Here is a 16826-nt window from a genome sequence, read left to right as displayed (position 1 = left end):
GAGGAGCCCAGAACTGGACACAGCACTCCAGGGGTGGCCTGAGCAGTGCTGAGCACAGGGGCACAAGAACCTCCCTTGTCCTGCTGCCCACACTGCTCCTGAGCCAGCCCAGGATGCCATTGGCTCTGCTGCCCACCTGGGCACTGCTGCCTCAGCTTCAGCTTCTCTCTCCCAGCACCCCCAGCTCCCTCGCTGCCTGCCTGCTCTCAGCCACTCTGGCCCCAGCCTGTAGCACTGCTTGGGGTTGTTGTGGCCAACAATATGGTACCAATCAGGCAATCTCCAGTCAGGGGGGTGAAAAAAAAAGGAAGAAAAAAGGGCACATTTATTACTACTCCATAAATAATTTTATGGGTGGAAAATAATAGCACTCCTAGAGAGAGCAGGGAGCTGCAGTAATGAAAGTCTTTAATATAAACATCCATAGAGGAAGAGAACTGACCACAAGCTCCAATAAAACTGGAACAGGCTTTAACCCCTGGTGAGAAGTGGAAAGCAAGCTTTCATCTAGGTAGGGCAGGAGGGGGGGGTTGCTGCTCCTCACTAGCAAAGGAAGAAAAGAGGCACATCTGTCATGGGCAGGCTAAAGATGGAAAATAGGTTGCAAGCACACTGATATGGAAGAAAGGGGAGGAAAAACCCAGTGAAAAGGGCTTTTTTTTTGCCCAGACAAAGGAGCTCAGAGGCAACTGACATGTTATTTTTGACCTGAGTCAATGCCTCAGTCAATTGTCTAAACATCTTGGGAAGAGGCTGTCTCCAGACAGCCTGGAGGAAAGCAGGGCAAGGTGCCCCTTAGGCTGCAGAGGAAGCAGCATGCCAGAGATCAGCTTTCCAGCAACACCAGGCAGCAGCCACGAAACCTCTAAACTCTGCCTGTGGTCAGGAAAGTCAATGCTGTAAAAATCACCTTGGCCTAACCCTCAGCTCTCCTCTGCCTGCTGGCACAGAGAGCTTTGACCCTCCAGCTGCCCTCCCAAAGGCAGCTGCCAGCTGTGGAGGCAAGTCCTGAGTTCCCACTGGACTCCAGGACCAGCAGCTTGGGCACAAAAGTGCCTCCCTTGGTCTGGAGCCAGTGTGGGGCAGGCTGACATGTGTGCCACCATGGAGTGCTGTGGGCTCAGGGTGCTCAGGACTCCTTGGCATAGCAGAGCATTTCCAGCTACCCTCTGCTGCTCCTCACAGCCACAGGCAGCAGAGGCAACTAGGACTCGAACCACAGCTTGTGCCCATCCTCTGTGGGTGTAATGGCACAGTTTGGCTGCAGGGAACAGTCAGGAACAAGTTGTTTGTCAGCCTCAAAACATTTCTGTGGGCTTCTGGGTTTGGGCACAGCCCTCTTCCTGGCAATCAGCCCCAGGATGGGTTTGCTGTTCACAGTGGGAATGGGGCAACTCTGTAAGACACAGCCACAGGCATTTAGGGTTTGCAAACAGTTGAGTAGGCTATGAAGTCCTGGCTGAACAGTCTGAAGGCTGCTGTGGCTCCTACAGGACAGGGAAGGGTGAGTCTTTGTCACCAAAGTGATGGGACAAAGACAAGCAGAGGCTGACCACACATCCTCACTTACCTTCAGCCAAATTGCCTCGTTGCTCAAGGGCACTGTCTCATCTGAATCCTGAGCCCTGTCTTGGCTGGGAGCACAGGGGAACCAAGCAGCCAGGGAAAGGTCCTTTGGCACGTTTTGGAGGTGGGATTTACACACCTGAAAGGAGAGATTTATTTCAGCCCAGGAAGAAGGAAGGGAAGCAAGAGAAGAAAGCAGCACCTATGAAACTTCAAGGATGACTCAAACCCTGAGAAGGATCCCAAGCTGGCTCCTAGCATGAAGACAATTATTAAGTGGGTTGCTAAGCAGGAGTGATATCTCAGTGCCCAAAAGTGCACAATGAGGCCTCTGCCATGTCGAGGTGCTGTAAATATGCTGCTTGAACATCCCATGGTGTCTGTGGGGATGAGCAAGCAATAAGGACCCAAGCTGTGAGGTGGCAGGGAAGACCACAGCCTCCTGATTTGGGCTGGGCTGAGATCTAAATGTGTCATTCATTTCCCTCAGTACCAGTTTGCTGTGCCATTCAATGCCCTGTGGCACCCCAGAGATCAGAGAATCACAGAATCAGTCAGGGTTGGAAGGGACCACAAGGAGCAGCCAGTTCCAACCCCCCTGCCATGCCCAGGGACACCCTACCCTAGAGCAGCCTGGCCACAGCCTCATCCAGCCTGGCCTCAAACACCGCCAGCCATGGGGCCTCAACCACCTCCCCCAGCAACCCATTCCAGCCTCTCACCACTCTCAGGCTCAACAACTTCCTCCACACCTCCAGTCTGAGCATTGGAATCATCCCAGTGTGCAGCCAAATCTGATCTGACCTTTATAGCAGAGTAGGCACTGGCAGCCAACATAGAATCACAGAATCAAACAGGTTGGAAGAAACCTCCAAGCTCAGCCAGGCCAACCTAGCACCCAGCCCTGGCCAAGCAACCAGACCATGGCACTAAGTGCCTCAGCCAGGCTTGGCTGCAACACCTCCAGGGAGGGTGACTCCACCACCTCCCTGGGCAGCCCATTCCAATGCCAATCACTCTCTCTGCCAGGAACTTCCTCCTAACATCCAGCCTAGACCTCCCCTGGCACACCTTCAGACTCTGTCCCCTTCTTCTCTTGCTGGTTGCCTGGCAGCAGAGCCCAACCCCACCTGGCTACAGCCTCCCTTCAGGTAGCTGTACACAGCAACGAGCTTTGCCCTGAGCCTCCTCTTCTGCAGGCTAAACAAAAGATAAAGCTGAAGATTTTTGGGTTGGCATCAGTACATTTTTGCAGCAGTGACCAGTCCAGCTTCACTGCACAGGCTTTATTTTTGGCCATGCTTTCACTCACCCTCACAACAGGCTCCCCAGTGGCCAAGGCAGCAGGACAGAGCTCTGCATCCTGATGGGAGGAGTAGGCTTTCACTGCCCACAGATCCACGTATCCGTCAGGCGTGTAAGGACCACAGTCCAGGACACTGCTTGTCTTCTCAAATGGCTCACACACACCATCCCCATCATGCACATAGCACAGGCTTGGCTCCCCTGCAAGGAGACCAGGGATGGCTCATTTACAAACCAGACTCCAAGCACACACATCTCCTGCTGACCCCTCCCAGCGAGCTGCACGGATCGCTGCAGCTGCAGATCCACCTTTTGCTGTGATGTGCATCACCCCCTGCCCTGAGGAGCACTGTGACCAATGTGCTGCTTTGACTTCTGTCTCAAAAGGATGCCTCAATCCACTGAGACTCACCAACACAGTTGAAACCTTTTTCCTTTTTACACTTCCTGGAACAGCCATCTCCATCCAGCAAGTCCCCATCGTCACACTCCTCCTCCAGGCTCCTAAGAGGAGAGCAGCCAGATGTGTTACCACCGCTCCTGACTCAGCATTCCTCTGCTTCTGCTCACATAGGAGTGAAGACTTTGTTTTACAGAATGGTTTAGGTTGGAAGGGACCTCAAGGATCAGCCAGCTCCAACCCCCTGCCATAGGCAGGGACATCTCCCTCCAGAACAGGTTGCTCAAGGCCTCATCCACCCTGGTCTTGAACACCTCCAGGGAGAGAGAAGCCACAACCTCCCTTGGCAACCTGTGCCAGTGTCTCAGTGCCCTCACTGTAAAGAACTTCTTCCTAATTTCCAGTTTAAATCTCCTCTCTTCCAGTTCAAACCCATTCCCCCTTGTCCTGTCATTCCCAGACCCTGTCAGTAGTCCCTCCCCAGCCTTCCTGTAGCTCCCCTTCAGATCCTGGAAGGCCACACCAAGGTCTGCTGGAAGCCTTCTCTTCTCCAGGCTGAAGTTTCTTGGTTCCACTTCCACAGAAGCAAGGAGGAGAGGAAGAAGCACATGTGGAGTCAGGTAGAGGAGAGAAAACACTTTATCTTCTCAGGGGATAGAAAGAGGTTAAAAATGCAGCCTGTGGGAGAAGGAGTGACCATACTGTGACATTCTTACAACACCTGAAGCAAGAAGAGTGTGGCCAGCAGGTCAAAGTGGTTCTTGTCCCCCTTTACTCTGCCCTAGTAAGGCAGCATCTGGAGTACTGTGTCTAATTCTGGGCTCCTCAGTTCAAGAGAGACAGGGAATTACTGGAGAGAGTCTAGTGGGGGCTAGGAAGATGCTGAGGAGACTGAAGCATCTCTGGGAGGAGGAAAGGTTGACAGACCTGGGTCTGTTTTGCCTGGAGAAGAGCAGCCTGAGAGGGGATCTGATCAATAGCTACAGGGCAGGGGTCAAAAGGATGAGGCCAGACCCTTTTCAGTGGTGTTGAGTGATAGGACAAGGGGCAACAAACATAAGCTCAAGACAGCAAGTTCCATCTGATATGAGGGAGTATTTCTTTGTTCTGAGAGTGGCAGAGCATTGCATCAGGCTGCCCAGCCTGATCTGCAGAGGTTCAAATCTTCCCTGGACATGATCCTGGGCAACCTGCTCTGGGTGACCCCACTCTGGCAGGAGGGTTGAACCAGATCATCTCCAGAGGTCCCTTCCAATCCCTGCCATTCTATAATCCAGCACATCTCCAGTCAAGTACCCAGGGATGGAGAACTAAGCCAGCACTTCCCTCTGGGGTAGGATGACCTGATCATTTAAGGAGAAGAGGAGGCTCCCAGGTGACCTTCTTGTGGCCTTCCAGGATCTGAAGTGGGCTACAAAAAAGCTGGGGAGGGACTTCTTAGGCTCTCAGGGAGTGACAGGACTGGGGGGAATGTAGCAAAGCTGGAGGTGGGGAGATTCAGCCTGGATGTGAGGAGGAAGTTGTTGAGCCTGAGAGTGGTGAGAGCCTGGCAGGGGTTGCTGGGGGAGGTGGTTGAGGCCCCATGGCTGGAGGTGTTTGAGGCCAGGCTGGCTGAGGCTGTGGCCAGGCTGCTCTAGGGTAGGGTGTCCCTGGGCATGGCAGGGGGGCTGGAACTGGCTGCTCCTTGTGGTCCCTTCCAACCCTGCCTGATTCTATGATCCTAAGGAAGCTCAGCTGAAGTCTTGTCTCAACTTACACGGTCACCTTCCCGTCTCCACAGTAGGGTGCTCCATGGACATGCAGAAGTGGTGGGGAGGCTTCTCCTGCAGTTGTCCCAGAGACTGCCTGCACCTGGTAGCGGTACACCTGCCCAGGCACAACTTCCCTGCAGGAAGAGAGAGGACTTGAAGAGCAAGCAGGAGGGAACAGCCTGTACATCTGCAACAGATTTGCTCACCACAGCCACGGAAACCATGTGTGTGTGCCCATGAAGCATCCCAGCTTGACATGTGTCTTCATACTCTCCACTGCCAGAAGCAAAGGCTGTGGGAAGAGGGTCTCTGCCAGGCCATGCAGAGGGACCTGCTGCTTGTTTCCCTGGGGTCTGAGCTGGGGACACATGGCATTAACTCTGGCAATCATTTTACTGCTTGTGTTGATGGGGACAAAACGTTTCCAGGTTTAACAAACCCTTCCTGGTTAGCCTGGACTCACGGGCAAGCGTCAGGCTATTTGAGGGGGTCTCCAGCAAGCTTCCTCTAGACTGAATAAGCAATCTGCTTAAGGTAATTCCCAGGGCAGGAGTGGGACAGACGTGGGAACAACGAGAGGACACCAAAACACGAGCAAAAGCAGGCAGGGAGTCGAAGGCAGAAGCAGAGGAGGTGTGCAGGGATCCACGCAGGGAACCAGCACGACATCGTTTTGCACCAGCACGATGCAGGAAGGCAATGCCTGCTCACGTAGAAGGTCAATGCCTGTCTACTGAAGCTAAGAGTGATGCTAACACAACGTGGATCCTTCAGATAGGTTCCAGAGCAGAACGTGGGCTGCCCACACGCCCAGAGGCAGCTCTGACTGCCCGGCCCGCCCTGATCCCCCTTGCGCGGCTAGCTACAGAGAGCCCAAGGTATCACACAGTGTCACAGTGTCACAGTGTCATCAGGGTTGGAAGAGACCTCACAGATCATCAAGTCCAACCCTTTACCACAGAGCTCAAGGCCAGACCATGGCACCAAGTGCCACGTCCAGTCCTGCCTTGAACAGCCCCAGGGACGGCGACTCCACCACCTCCCCGGGCAGCCCATTCCAGTGCCCAATGACTCTCTCAGGGAAGAACTTTCTCCTCACCTCCAGCCTAAATCTCCCCTGGTGCAGCCTGAGGCTGTGTCCTCTCGTTCTGGTGCTGGCCACCTGAGAGAAGAGAGCAACCTCCTCCTGGCCACAACCTCCCCTCAGGTAGTTGTAGACAGCAATAAGGTCACCCCTGAGCCTCCTCTTCTCCAGGCTAACCAATCCCAGCTCCCTCAGCCTCTCCTCGTAGGGCTGTGCTCAAGACCTCTCCCCAGCCTCGTCGCCCTTCTCTGGACACGCTCAAGCACCTCAATGTCCCTCCTAAACTGGGAGGTGAGTCCCCTGCAGCTGCGCACCCACATCAGAGCAGCCTAGCGCTGCCCTTCCTGCTCTCCTCCCTCGAGGCTGCCCAGCTGTGCCCGAGCCACCACTGCCCAGCAGCCCCGGCTCACGTGTCGAGCAGCTGGCGATGCGCCTGCGCCGGGGCGGCAGGGGAGCCGCTGGCAAACGGAGGCTCCCGCAGCACGCGGTACTGGATGGGCCTGCAGCCGGAGCAGAGCGAGCTGTGGGGCACGGAGGTCAGCAGGGCTGTGTCTATCTCCATCCTCTCGTCAAAGGTGTAGATTCTGACTCCCGACACCTTCTTAGGGATGTTGAGCTTGACGGTGAAAGGGACGTCACAGAAGGTGTCCAGGGGTCCCAGGTGGATGGACTCCCCTTGCTCTGTCAGGACCTCAATGTCAGACAGTGCCCTGGGAGAGCCCGGGGAGAGGTAAGTGGTCCAGAGGGTGAGGGAGTCAGGGTAGACAGGGTGCAGGAAGCGCAGCTCCAAGATGCAGCCGTCCGGCTGGGGACATGGCACTGTCATGTTCATGTGGTACAGGTGGAGCTCGGGGCTCCAGGCCTGCAGGCTGGGCTCGCAGGGCTGATCCACATCTGGAGGGCCTGGCAAGGAGAGAGGAGGAGATGGCTGATGAGAAGCAGAGGACATTTCACCTCACAGGTGACACAGAGAGGGGTGAAGCTCCCTGTTGTACTCCACAGGTGTTTATGCATCTCCATGCTGTAACTGCACACTCACCACAAGCATGTGCCCAGACCTGGTGGCATCTGCCTACTGCCCAGATGTCCTAGAAAGCACGAAGGGCCACCAGCCCCCGAGCTTCTGAGCACTCAGACAAGCACAAGGCTTAGCAGGAGGTGATTCTGCCCCTCTGCTCTGCTCTGCTGAGACCCCACCTGGAGTACTGCATCCAGTTCTGGAGCCCCTGGGACAAGAGGGCTGTGGAGATGCTGGAGTGTGTCCAGAGCAGGGCCAGGAGGATGCTCAGAGGCTGCAGCAGCTCTGCTGTGAGCACAGACTGAAAGAGTTGGGGCTGTGCAGGCTGGAGCAGAGGAGGCTCCCAGGTGACCTTCTTGTGGCCTTCCAGGATCTGAAGGGGGCCTACAAAAAAGCTGGGGAGGGACTTTTGAGGCTGTCAGGGAGTGCCAGGACTGGGGGGAATGGAGCAAAGCTGGAGGTGGGGAGAGTCAGAGTGGAGGTGAGGAGGAAGTTGTTGAGCCTGAGAGTGGTGAGAGGCTGGAATGGGTTGCCCAGGGAGGTGGTTGAGGCCCCATGGCTGGAGGTGTTTAAGGCCAGGCTGGCTGAGGCTGTGGCCAGGCTGCTCTAGGGTAGGGTGTCCCTGGGCATGGCAGGGGGGTTGGAACTGGCTGCTTCTTGTGGTCCCTTCCAAACCTGTCTGATTCTCTGATCTGCTGTCTCACAGCCTTCTTAAACAGAGACCGTGCTGCAGCTGGTCACAGCCTGGACACAGATCAGAGACATAGAATCAATCAGGTTGGAAGAGACCTCCAAGCTCATCCAGTTCAACCTAGCACCCAGCCCTAGCCAGTCAAGTACACCATGGCACTAAGTGCCTCATCCAGGCTTTTCTTGACTTGAAGATCAACATAAAGCTTGTTCCTTAGTCTCAAGTGCAAAGAAGAGTTGCAGAAGGCACCTGACTGCTGAATCCCTGTGGCACTGGGGGGGTCTGGACATAAGCTAAGCAGAGCAGAGCCCAAATCTTTCCACAGGCAGACACATGATGGAACAGGTCACAGGGACGAAGGAACTGGGTCCCTAAGCAAGCAGGGGGTCCCAAAGCAAGCAGGGGGTCCCAAAGCAAGCAGGGGGTCCCAAAGCAAGAAATGGAAGCAGCTCTAGAAGGCTGTTCTTCCCCTAGGAGCTCTGGGCTGGTGCCCAGGCTGACCTCAGACACTCAGCCTGCCTCCCCTGACAGTGGCTTAGTAGTCAGCAGGAGTAAGGTGGTGCTGGGCTTTCCAGCTAAGAAAGCTGCACTGGAATCTATCAACCTGCAGTAGGAATGCTCCTGTCTTCAGTGGCCTCTGCAAGTGTTTCTGAAGGCTTAACTCCAGCTCAAATCCTGCACCCATTTCACATCAGCCTTGTGAAAGCCAGAAGAGCTGTGTCCTCTTCACAGAGCTAACAGATCCTCTGGCTCCACACGGCCTGACAGCAGCACATGCACCACAAGATGCTTTCACCTGGCAGCCTGCCTCCTCTGCTTTGCCCTTGGAAAAGGTGAGGCAGTATGAAAAGCCCAACAGCTCCCACGGCACTTGCATGACCCTGAAAGCCATCACCATGCCCACGGGGTTGGTCTCTAAGCCAACACCTATCTGAGTCTCAGCAGAAGGAAGTTTGGACACCCTGCTGTTCACCCTGTCAGCAAAGTGTTGCCTCCAAGCCAGGTTGTCCAGGGCTTGGCACAGACTTAGCAGGGCTGAGCAAGATTGCTCCTCCTCCTCCTCCTCATGGACAAGGCTGAACCAAGCCCTGTGGATACTCCAGAGAGGTTGTGGAGTCTCCTTCCCTGGAGGTGTTAAAACAAAAAGCCTGGATGAGGCACTCAGTGCCATGGTCTAGTTGATTGGACAGGGCTGGATGACCAACAGGGGTTGGGCTCTGCTGCTAGGCAAAAAGCAAGAGAAGAAGGGGACACAGTCTCAAGCTGTGCCAGGGGAGGTCTAGGCTGGATGTTAGGAGGAAGTTCCTGGCAGAGAGAGTGATTTGCATTGGAATGGGCTGCCCAGGGAGGTGGTGGAGTCGCTGTGGCTGGAGGTGTTGAAGCCAAGCCTGGCTGAGGCACTCAGTGCCATGGTCTGGTTGCTTGGCCAGGGCTGGGTGCTAGGTTGGGCTGGCTGAGCTTGGAGCTCTCTTCCAACCTGGTTGATTCTACATGATCCTCTGTGATCTGTGCTAGATCGTGTGGTGCTGCTCTGGCATGGGGGTTGGACTCGATGATGCCCTTGGGTCCCTTCCAACCCCTAATACCCTGTGATGCCTCTGAGGTTTTGGATGAGGTCCCAAGATCTGTGTTGTAAGACTTGTTTGGATGAAATGCTCCTCCCCTTTGACCAGTAGCTCTCATGAACACCTTACTGGGAAACTATTTGGACTGATAGGTGGGTGTCAGTTTGTTTGTCCAAAGCCAGCAGGCAGTTACCAGGTATCTCCTGGGCACCTGGAAGTCTTCTCTGCACAAAAGAGCTTCCCCAAACAGAAAACATTTCACTTTATAAAAGTAAAAAAGCTGCTTCTTTTTTTGGTGTGTGTTAGGAGGATCTGATCTCTGCCTAGGAAATCCCCAGCTGAGGGTGGAATGGAGGCACATACCTTCTGCTTCCTCTGGAGTCCAGTAGCCAGAGGAATCACAGACCCGAGGAGAAGAGGCCTCGTGCACATACTGATGGAAAGTGCCATCCTCTGCACAGCTGTCACAGAGTGTGTCCTGCTTCCTGCAGGCAGAAGACAAAGGCATTGACATGTCTAATCACAGCGAGTTGATCTTTCACTGTCCAGGGAGGAGCAGAGGGAAAGCTGGCAAAGCAAAGCTAAGCTCTCAGGAAGCCCCTGGGTGGTATCATTCTTCTTGGACAAGCTGGGTTTAACCCCATCTCTTCTGCATGCTCTGTGGTCAGTCTTGGGTGAGCCACTGAATCAGCTGTATCCTACCCACACAGTGCAGCTGACAACTCCACAGTCCCCAAGACAAGGACTCTGCAGTTGGGTGGATGCAGCTGGGTCTAGTTCTGCTCAACCCAAGGCAGGTTTGAGTACCATAGAATCAGTCAGGGTTGGAAGGGACCTCAAGGAGCAGCCAGTTCCAACCCCTCTGCCATGCCCAGGGACACCCTACCCTAGAGCAGGCTGCACACAGCCTCAGCCAGCCTGGCCTCAAACACCTCCAGCCATGGGGCCTCAACCACCTCCCTGGGCAACCCATTCCAGCCTCTCACCACTCTCAGGCTCAACAACTTCCTCCTCACAGCCAGGCTGACTCTCCCCACCTCCAGCTTTGCTCCATTCCTCCCAGTCCTGTCACTCCCTTACAGCCTCAAAAGTCCCTCCCCAGATTTTTTGTAGCCCACTTCAGATCCTGGCAGGCCACAAGAAGGTCACCTGGGAGCCTCCTCTTCTGCAGACTCAACAGCCCCAACTCTTTCAGTCTGTGCTCACAGCAGAGCTGCTGCAGCCTCTGAGCATCCTTCTGGCCCTGCTCTGGACACACTCCAGCATCTCCACAGCCCTCTTGCAATAGAGGCTCCAGAACTGGATGCAGTACTCCAGGTGGGGTCTCAGCAGAGTAGAGCACAGCAGAAGGGCAGAATCCCCTCCCTGGCCCTGCTGGCCACACTTCTGCTGCTGCAGCCCAGGCTCTGCTTGGCTTTCTGGGCTGCAAGTGCGCGCTGCTGGCTCCTGCTGAGCTTCTCCTCCAGTAGCATCCCCCAAGTCCCTCTCCTCAGGGCTGCTCTCCAGCCACTCACTGCCCAGCCTGGATTGGTGCTTGGCATTGCCTCAACTCAGATGCAGGACACTGCACTTGTTCTTGTTGAACCTCCTGAGGTTGGCTTGTGCCCACCTCATGAGGTTCAACAAGACCAAGAGTAGTCCATCACTACTGGAACACTAAGTGGTCACAGCAGTGTTGGTTAAAGGGCATCTCTCAGTGCTCCCCAGGAAAGAAAAGGGCACTTGTCTATGAAAGGGACCAACCTCAGCCCCTTCCCTTGATCAGCTCTTCTCAGGGGATGCAGGACACCCACCTTGGACCAGCTCCTGAGACAGCCATGAGCAAGAACTGGGAATGGCTCCAAAAACCCAGTGTCTGCCTTCTGGACTCATGTTTCCCTGCTGCTAAACCACTCCATTCCTCACCAAAGCAGTTTATTAGGATGACTTGAAGCCACCCAGCTACTTTCATGTCTGGGAAGTGACAGACACGTGGTCATCTTATCCCTGGGTGAAAGGCCCCTGATGAAGAGCAGCAGCTTTTTTGAGCAGACAGCAGACACTGTCCCAGGGTTGTTCTAGCTGCCCTCAGGCAGCAGTTTCTTTGAATTGCAAGAGACAGCTTTGTGAAGCAGCTTCAAAACAAGCTCAAGAGATCTTTGACATGTGCTCATGGCCCCATAATAGAAGCACAGACCTAAAACCTCGTGGAAACCAATATGGTTTAGTAAGAGGGGTTGCTGAACACGAGCACTGGTGGCGTATCCAGGTCCTGCCCAGCGCTGGGAAGAAGACAGATACTCAGTGCTCAAGGCCACACACCACTCACCAGCCAAACAAATCTGGTTCCTCATCATCATTTCTTTGGCTTGAAGAGTTTCCTGACTTACCCCCAGTCAGTTACACCAGGAGTCCATGACAGGACTGGGAACAAAACCCAGCTGCTGTGGTTCAAGCTCCCTGCCTTAACCACAAGGCTGCATTTCCTCCTGGTAAGTAGTGACTTTATACAATAAGTGATAAATGAAGCTCATTTTTCATCCCCTGATTGCACTCTGGAGCTTAGGAATTGGAATTGCCTCCCAACTCTCTTTGGCTTCTCCTCCCGGCACCCTGACAGCAGAAAGCCTGAGGGAGAGCCTTGTGCCAGCAGAGCCATCACAGGAACCCAGGCCTTGTGTTTGAGGCTCTGCTGGAGGTGACTGAAGGGGGAAGGGGATGGGTGGTCTGTACCACAGAGGCTCCCCTGTCTCTCCTGTGCAAGCCAAAGACCGTTGGAAGAGCAGATCCCCCACCTCTCGTGGATGATACCACTGATGGGAGGCAGCCAGTAGATGCTGAGGGAGTCCCAGGTCTGCCCTGTCACCATAGGAGGGATGGGGATGGGTGCAGGCTTCTTGCTCTGCCCCCAGCGCTGGTACACCAGATCCAGGTAGCAGTGCATCCGGGCCACTTGGTTGGGAGTGAAGCTGTTGGTGCAGTCATCGTCTAGGAGGAAAACAAAGATCAGAGCAAGGGTGGCAGCTTGCAGATGACACCAAACTAGGAGCAGCTGTGGAGCTGTTGGAGAGTAGCAGAGCCCTGCAGAGGGACCTGGCCAGGCTGCATGGGTGGGAAGAGGCCAATGGGATGAGACTGAACAAAGCCAAGTGCAGGGTTCTATGCTTTGGCCACAACAACCCCAAGCAGCACTACAGGCTGGGGCCAGAGGGGCTGAGAGCAGCCAGGCAGAGAGGGAGCTGGGGGTGCTGGGAGAGAGGAGCTGAAGCTGAGGCAGCAGTGCCCAGGTGGGCAGCAGAGCCAATGGCATCCTGGGCTGGCTCAGGAGCAGTGTGGGCAGCAGGACAAGGGAGGTTCTTGTGCCCCTGTGCTCAGCACTGCTCAGGCCACACCTGGAGTGCTGTGTCAGGTGTCCAGAGAAGGGCAGCAAGGCTGGTGAGGGGCCTGGAGCACAGGCTGTGAGGAGAGGCTGAGAGAGCTGGGGGTGTGCAGCCTGCAGAAGAGGAGGCTCAGGGCAGAGCTCATTGCTGGCTACAACTACCTGCAGGGAGGCTGTAGCCAGGTGGGGTTGGGCTCTTCTCCCATGCAACCACCAATAGAACAAGGGGACACAGTCTCAAGTTGTGTCAGGGGAGGTCTAGGCTGGATGTGAGGAGGAAGTTGTTGTCAGAGAGAGTGATTGGCATTGGAATGGGCTGCCCAGGGAGGTGGTGGAGTTGCCGTGGCTGGAGGTGTTGAAGCCAAGCCTGGCTGAGGCACTCAGTGCCATGGTCTGGTTGACTGGCCAGGGCTGGGTGCTAGGTTGGCCTGGCTGAGCTTGGAGCTCTCTTCCAAGCTGGTTGATGCTGTGATTCTATGACTGGCAGGGCACAACAAGGTGCACCCTTCCCGTTCTCTGAAGGCTGCTTTGGGAACCAGGGGGCAGCCTGAGAAGCCAGCGGGCGGCTCTCCGCGGCCAGGGCTGCCCTGTGTCGTGTGTCCCCACGGCCACAAGGTGGCACTGCCTCAGCAGCGCCGCAGCCCTGCACTTGCTCCGCTGCCGCTCGCACCGGCTCCAGCCCCGCACGCCGCTGCCACCCCTGCGGCACTCGCCGTGGCCCGGCAGAGGAGCACGGAACTGCTCCTCAGGCTTGGGTCCCCGTGGGCAGCCAGGAGCAGCGGCAGCTCTTCTGCCTTGCCTTTGGAAACCAAGCCGGGAGGACTCGAGTTGAAGACCCAAAGTTATAGCAGCAGTAAAACCAACAAATGAAAGCAACAATGAAGCTGCTTCGGGGCTGGAGAACAAAGGCACAGCACAGACCAGAGTCACCTGGGTGCGTGTGCAGTGACACACTCAGAGGAGAGGAACCAGGAAAGTGATGGAGTCATAGAATTGACCCGGCTGGGAGAGAGCTCCAAGCTCAGCCAGTCCAACCTAGCACCCAGCCCTGCCCAAGCAACCAGACCATGGCACTAAGTGCCTCAGCCAGGCTTGGCTTCAACACCTCCAGGCACAGAGACTCCACCACCTCCCTGGGCAGCCCATTCCAATGCCAATCACTCTCTCTGCCAGGAACTTCCTAACAACATCCAGCCTAGACCTCCCCTGACACAACTTCAGACTCTGTCCCCTTCTTCTGTTGCTGCCTGCCTGGCAGCAGAGCCCAACCCCACCTGGCTACAGCCTCCCTTCAGGTAGCTGCAGACAGCAATGAGCTCTGCCCTGAGCCTCCTCTGCTGCAGGCTGCACACCCCCAGCTCCCTCAGCCTCTCCTCACAGGGCTCTGCTCCAGGCCCCTCACCTACTTCCTTGCCCTTCTCCAAACACCTTCCAGCACCTCAGCATCTCTCTGCAATTCAGGAGCCCAGAACTGGACACAGCACTCAAGGGGTGGCCTGAGCAGTGCTGAGCACAGGGGCACAAAAACCTTCCTTGTCCTGCTGCCCACACTGCTCCTGAGCCAGCCCAGGATGCCACTGGCTCTGCTGCCCACCTGGGCACTGCTGCCTCAGCTTCAGCTAATCTCCACCAACACCTCCAGCTCCCTCTCTGCCTGGCTGCTCTCAGCCACTCTGTCCCCAGCCTGTAGTGCTGCTTGGGGGTGTTCTTCAATCTCATCCCCTTGGCCTCTGCCCACCCATGCAGCCTGGCCAGGTCCCTCTGCAGGGCTCTGCTACCCTCCAACAGCTCCACAGCTGCTTCTAGATTATTGTCAGCTGCAAACTTACTGATGCTGTTGGAAAGACCTTCGGGTGAGTAGCTTAGGAACATGGCCTAACAGTTGTGTACAGTCAGATGTTAGACTCTGTGATCTTAAGGTCTTTTCCAGCTAGGCTGTTCTATGCAACAGCTTGCAACAAGAAAGGGTCTAAGAAACTACTGCAAGCACAGGCTGCAGTCTGCCCCACCCCAACTCACCAGGAAGAACCACATGGAATCAGAGAACCAACCAGGTTGGAAGAGACCTCCAAGATCATGCAGCCCAACCTAGCACCCAGGCCTACCCAGTCAACCAGACCATGGCACCAAGTGCCTCATCCAGGCTTTGCTTGAACACCCCCAGGGATGGTGACTCCACCAGCTCCCTGGGCAGCCCATTCCAATGCCAATCACTCTCTCACCTCAACTGGAGAAGCAGGGAAGGGACTATACATGGGGGTGGGAGGGAGAGCAACCCAGGTTTCTAGAGCAGGGGACCCCTTAGCAGCCCTCAGGCAAATGCCCCTTTACCTGTGTAACTCATGTAGTTGTTGAAGGGTGTCCCCATGAAATGGGTCTGGCCGCAGGTGTCGTTGGTGGGGTCTGGGTCCCGACAGAGCTTACTCTTGGGGGTGGGGGCAGTGTCAGCACAGAGGTCTCCTGTCTCCATAGAGGGAGCTGTCTCCCTGCAGGGGTCGTCGCAGGATTCCCGCTCGCTCACACCCTTAAAGACGTGGTACAGCCCCAGGACGTGTCCCACTTCGTGGATCATGGTATTCGTGTGGCCCTGCATACCATAATAAGCAGGGTTGAGGACAACTCCACCTGGAAGTGCAAGTACAGAGAACATCAGGCAGAGGAAGGAGAGAGCGGGCAGCTGCTGGTACCCACCTGTGCTGGGTGAAACTCCTCTCCTCCTGCTGCCAGGTCACAAGGGAAGTACTACAGCTGAAGATGGGCACAGGATGGGATGGCTACGCTGCCCTCTTGGAATGGAAGGGGGGTGGGGGTGGCTTTTCTTCCCTTTCTCATCACACCACTCCCCCAAAAAGCTCCAATCAGTTCAGCTGCCATTTCAGGTGTTTACAGTTCAGTGTCTCCTTTGGTTCACCCTTACCACTCCAGATGAGTTCCAGAGCCAGGGCACCAAACTAAGTTGTGCTGCAAGTTTACAGGGAGGATCTTTTGAAGGAGAAAGCAGAAGACCTTCCCTAGCCTAGACAGGTGGCTAAAGCATGCCAGCTCCCATGGCAGAAGAGAACAACGAGGTGCCTAGCAAAGTCCTGACACATTTGGCTGTGCCAAATAGAAACCACTTGCTGCACAAGTCCATACAATGTTCTGCCTCTGGCTCCTGCTGGAAAAGCATCAATGATCCATTGCTTCACCCTCCAGAGCAGACTCTAAGGAACAACCAAACTTCCAGGTGCTGTGGCAATCCACTAAGCCTCTCCCACAGATCTGACCTTAATACACTGTGTGTTTTAGGGAGGTGTTTCCCAAAGCACAGCTTCCAAAGGTCCCTTCCTCCCCTTCAGAGGGGTTTACATGTGGGCAAGGTGCACCAAGTGAACCGAGCCAGAACCATCCCATCTGCCACAGTCCTACCCCACTGGGGCACCCCAGTGCCCTGACTCAAGAGGGCACAATGTGACACTTATCTCCCAGTCAGTGTGGTGCAGGCTCAGCTGGCAAAAATGCCAAAGCATGGGTGCAGACTCAGTCCCCCAGAAACTTCCCAGAGATGCCACCTCATACTGAGAGCAGCAGCTGGACAGGACCTGTGCTGATCCTGCCATAAGTTGCCCCTTGACTGCAGGACAAGGTGCTCTTCATCTCCAGCCTCCAGGAAGAGCAAGGATCAGTGAAGGTGATGAAAGAAAGCAGAGCTGACCCTTCCCCTTGCACTCTGCCAGCATCTCCAACTCCTGGCCTGGGAGGCACATCCTTGCTGACAGCAACGTACCACTCCTGCTGGGAATTGTCTACAGAGGATGCCCAGGAACAAAACTCACCCACATCTTCTCTGGCCTCCTTTTGTTTTGCCCAGATGAAAATCTCTGTGGAAAGTGCACTTTCTTCCCTGCTTCGAGGCTTTTCATTGGCCATTTCCTCCTTTTTTCTCCTCTCATTTCCTCATCCACTTTTCCACAGGCTGCCTTAGGGTAGAGGAGCAAGGGCTGGGCAGCGCCAGCAAGACAAGGAGCATGGGCCCATGCTGACTCCCAGGCAATACCTCCATGGCAGAGGAGGCTTTTTAAACTCAAGCCCTTGTAACCTAGACAGCT

The 16826-nt window shown here is 55.4% G+C and overlaps 1 protein-coding gene across 1 annotated transcript in view; it reads right to left on the bottom strand.

Annotated features, from left to right (window-relative positions):
• Positions 1 to 16826, bottom strand: part of PAPPA2 (pappalysin 2) — a 132632-nt gene that overhangs the window by 70668 nt on the left and 45138 nt on the right. The window contains exons 4-11 of the mRNA XM_064148125.1: positions 15070 to 15363; positions 12155 to 12347; positions 9744 to 9865; positions 6517 to 7009; positions 5028 to 5156; positions 3284 to 3375; positions 2879 to 3072; positions 1571 to 1705 (exon numbers count right to left, since the gene is read on the bottom strand). Of these exons, the coding sequence (XP_064004195.1) occupies positions 1571 to 1705; positions 2879 to 3072; positions 3284 to 3375; positions 5028 to 5156; positions 6517 to 7009; positions 9744 to 9865; positions 12155 to 12347; positions 15070 to 15363 (1652 nt within the window). The remainder of the gene's footprint in view (positions 1 to 1570; positions 1706 to 2878; positions 3073 to 3283; positions 3376 to 5027; positions 5157 to 6516; positions 7010 to 9743; positions 9866 to 12154; positions 12348 to 15069; positions 15364 to 16826) is intronic.

Source organism: Pogoniulus pusillus, chromosome 8, assembly GCF_015220805.1.
Source record: "Pogoniulus pusillus isolate bPogPus1 chromosome 8, bPogPus1.pri, whole genome shotgun sequence".
In the NCBI taxonomy this organism is placed as follows: Eukaryota; Metazoa; Chordata; class Aves; order Piciformes; family Lybiidae; genus Pogoniulus; species Pogoniulus pusillus.
The sequence above is the reverse complement of the archived record's forward strand: the minus strand, read 5'-3'. Positions and strand labels throughout refer to the sequence as shown.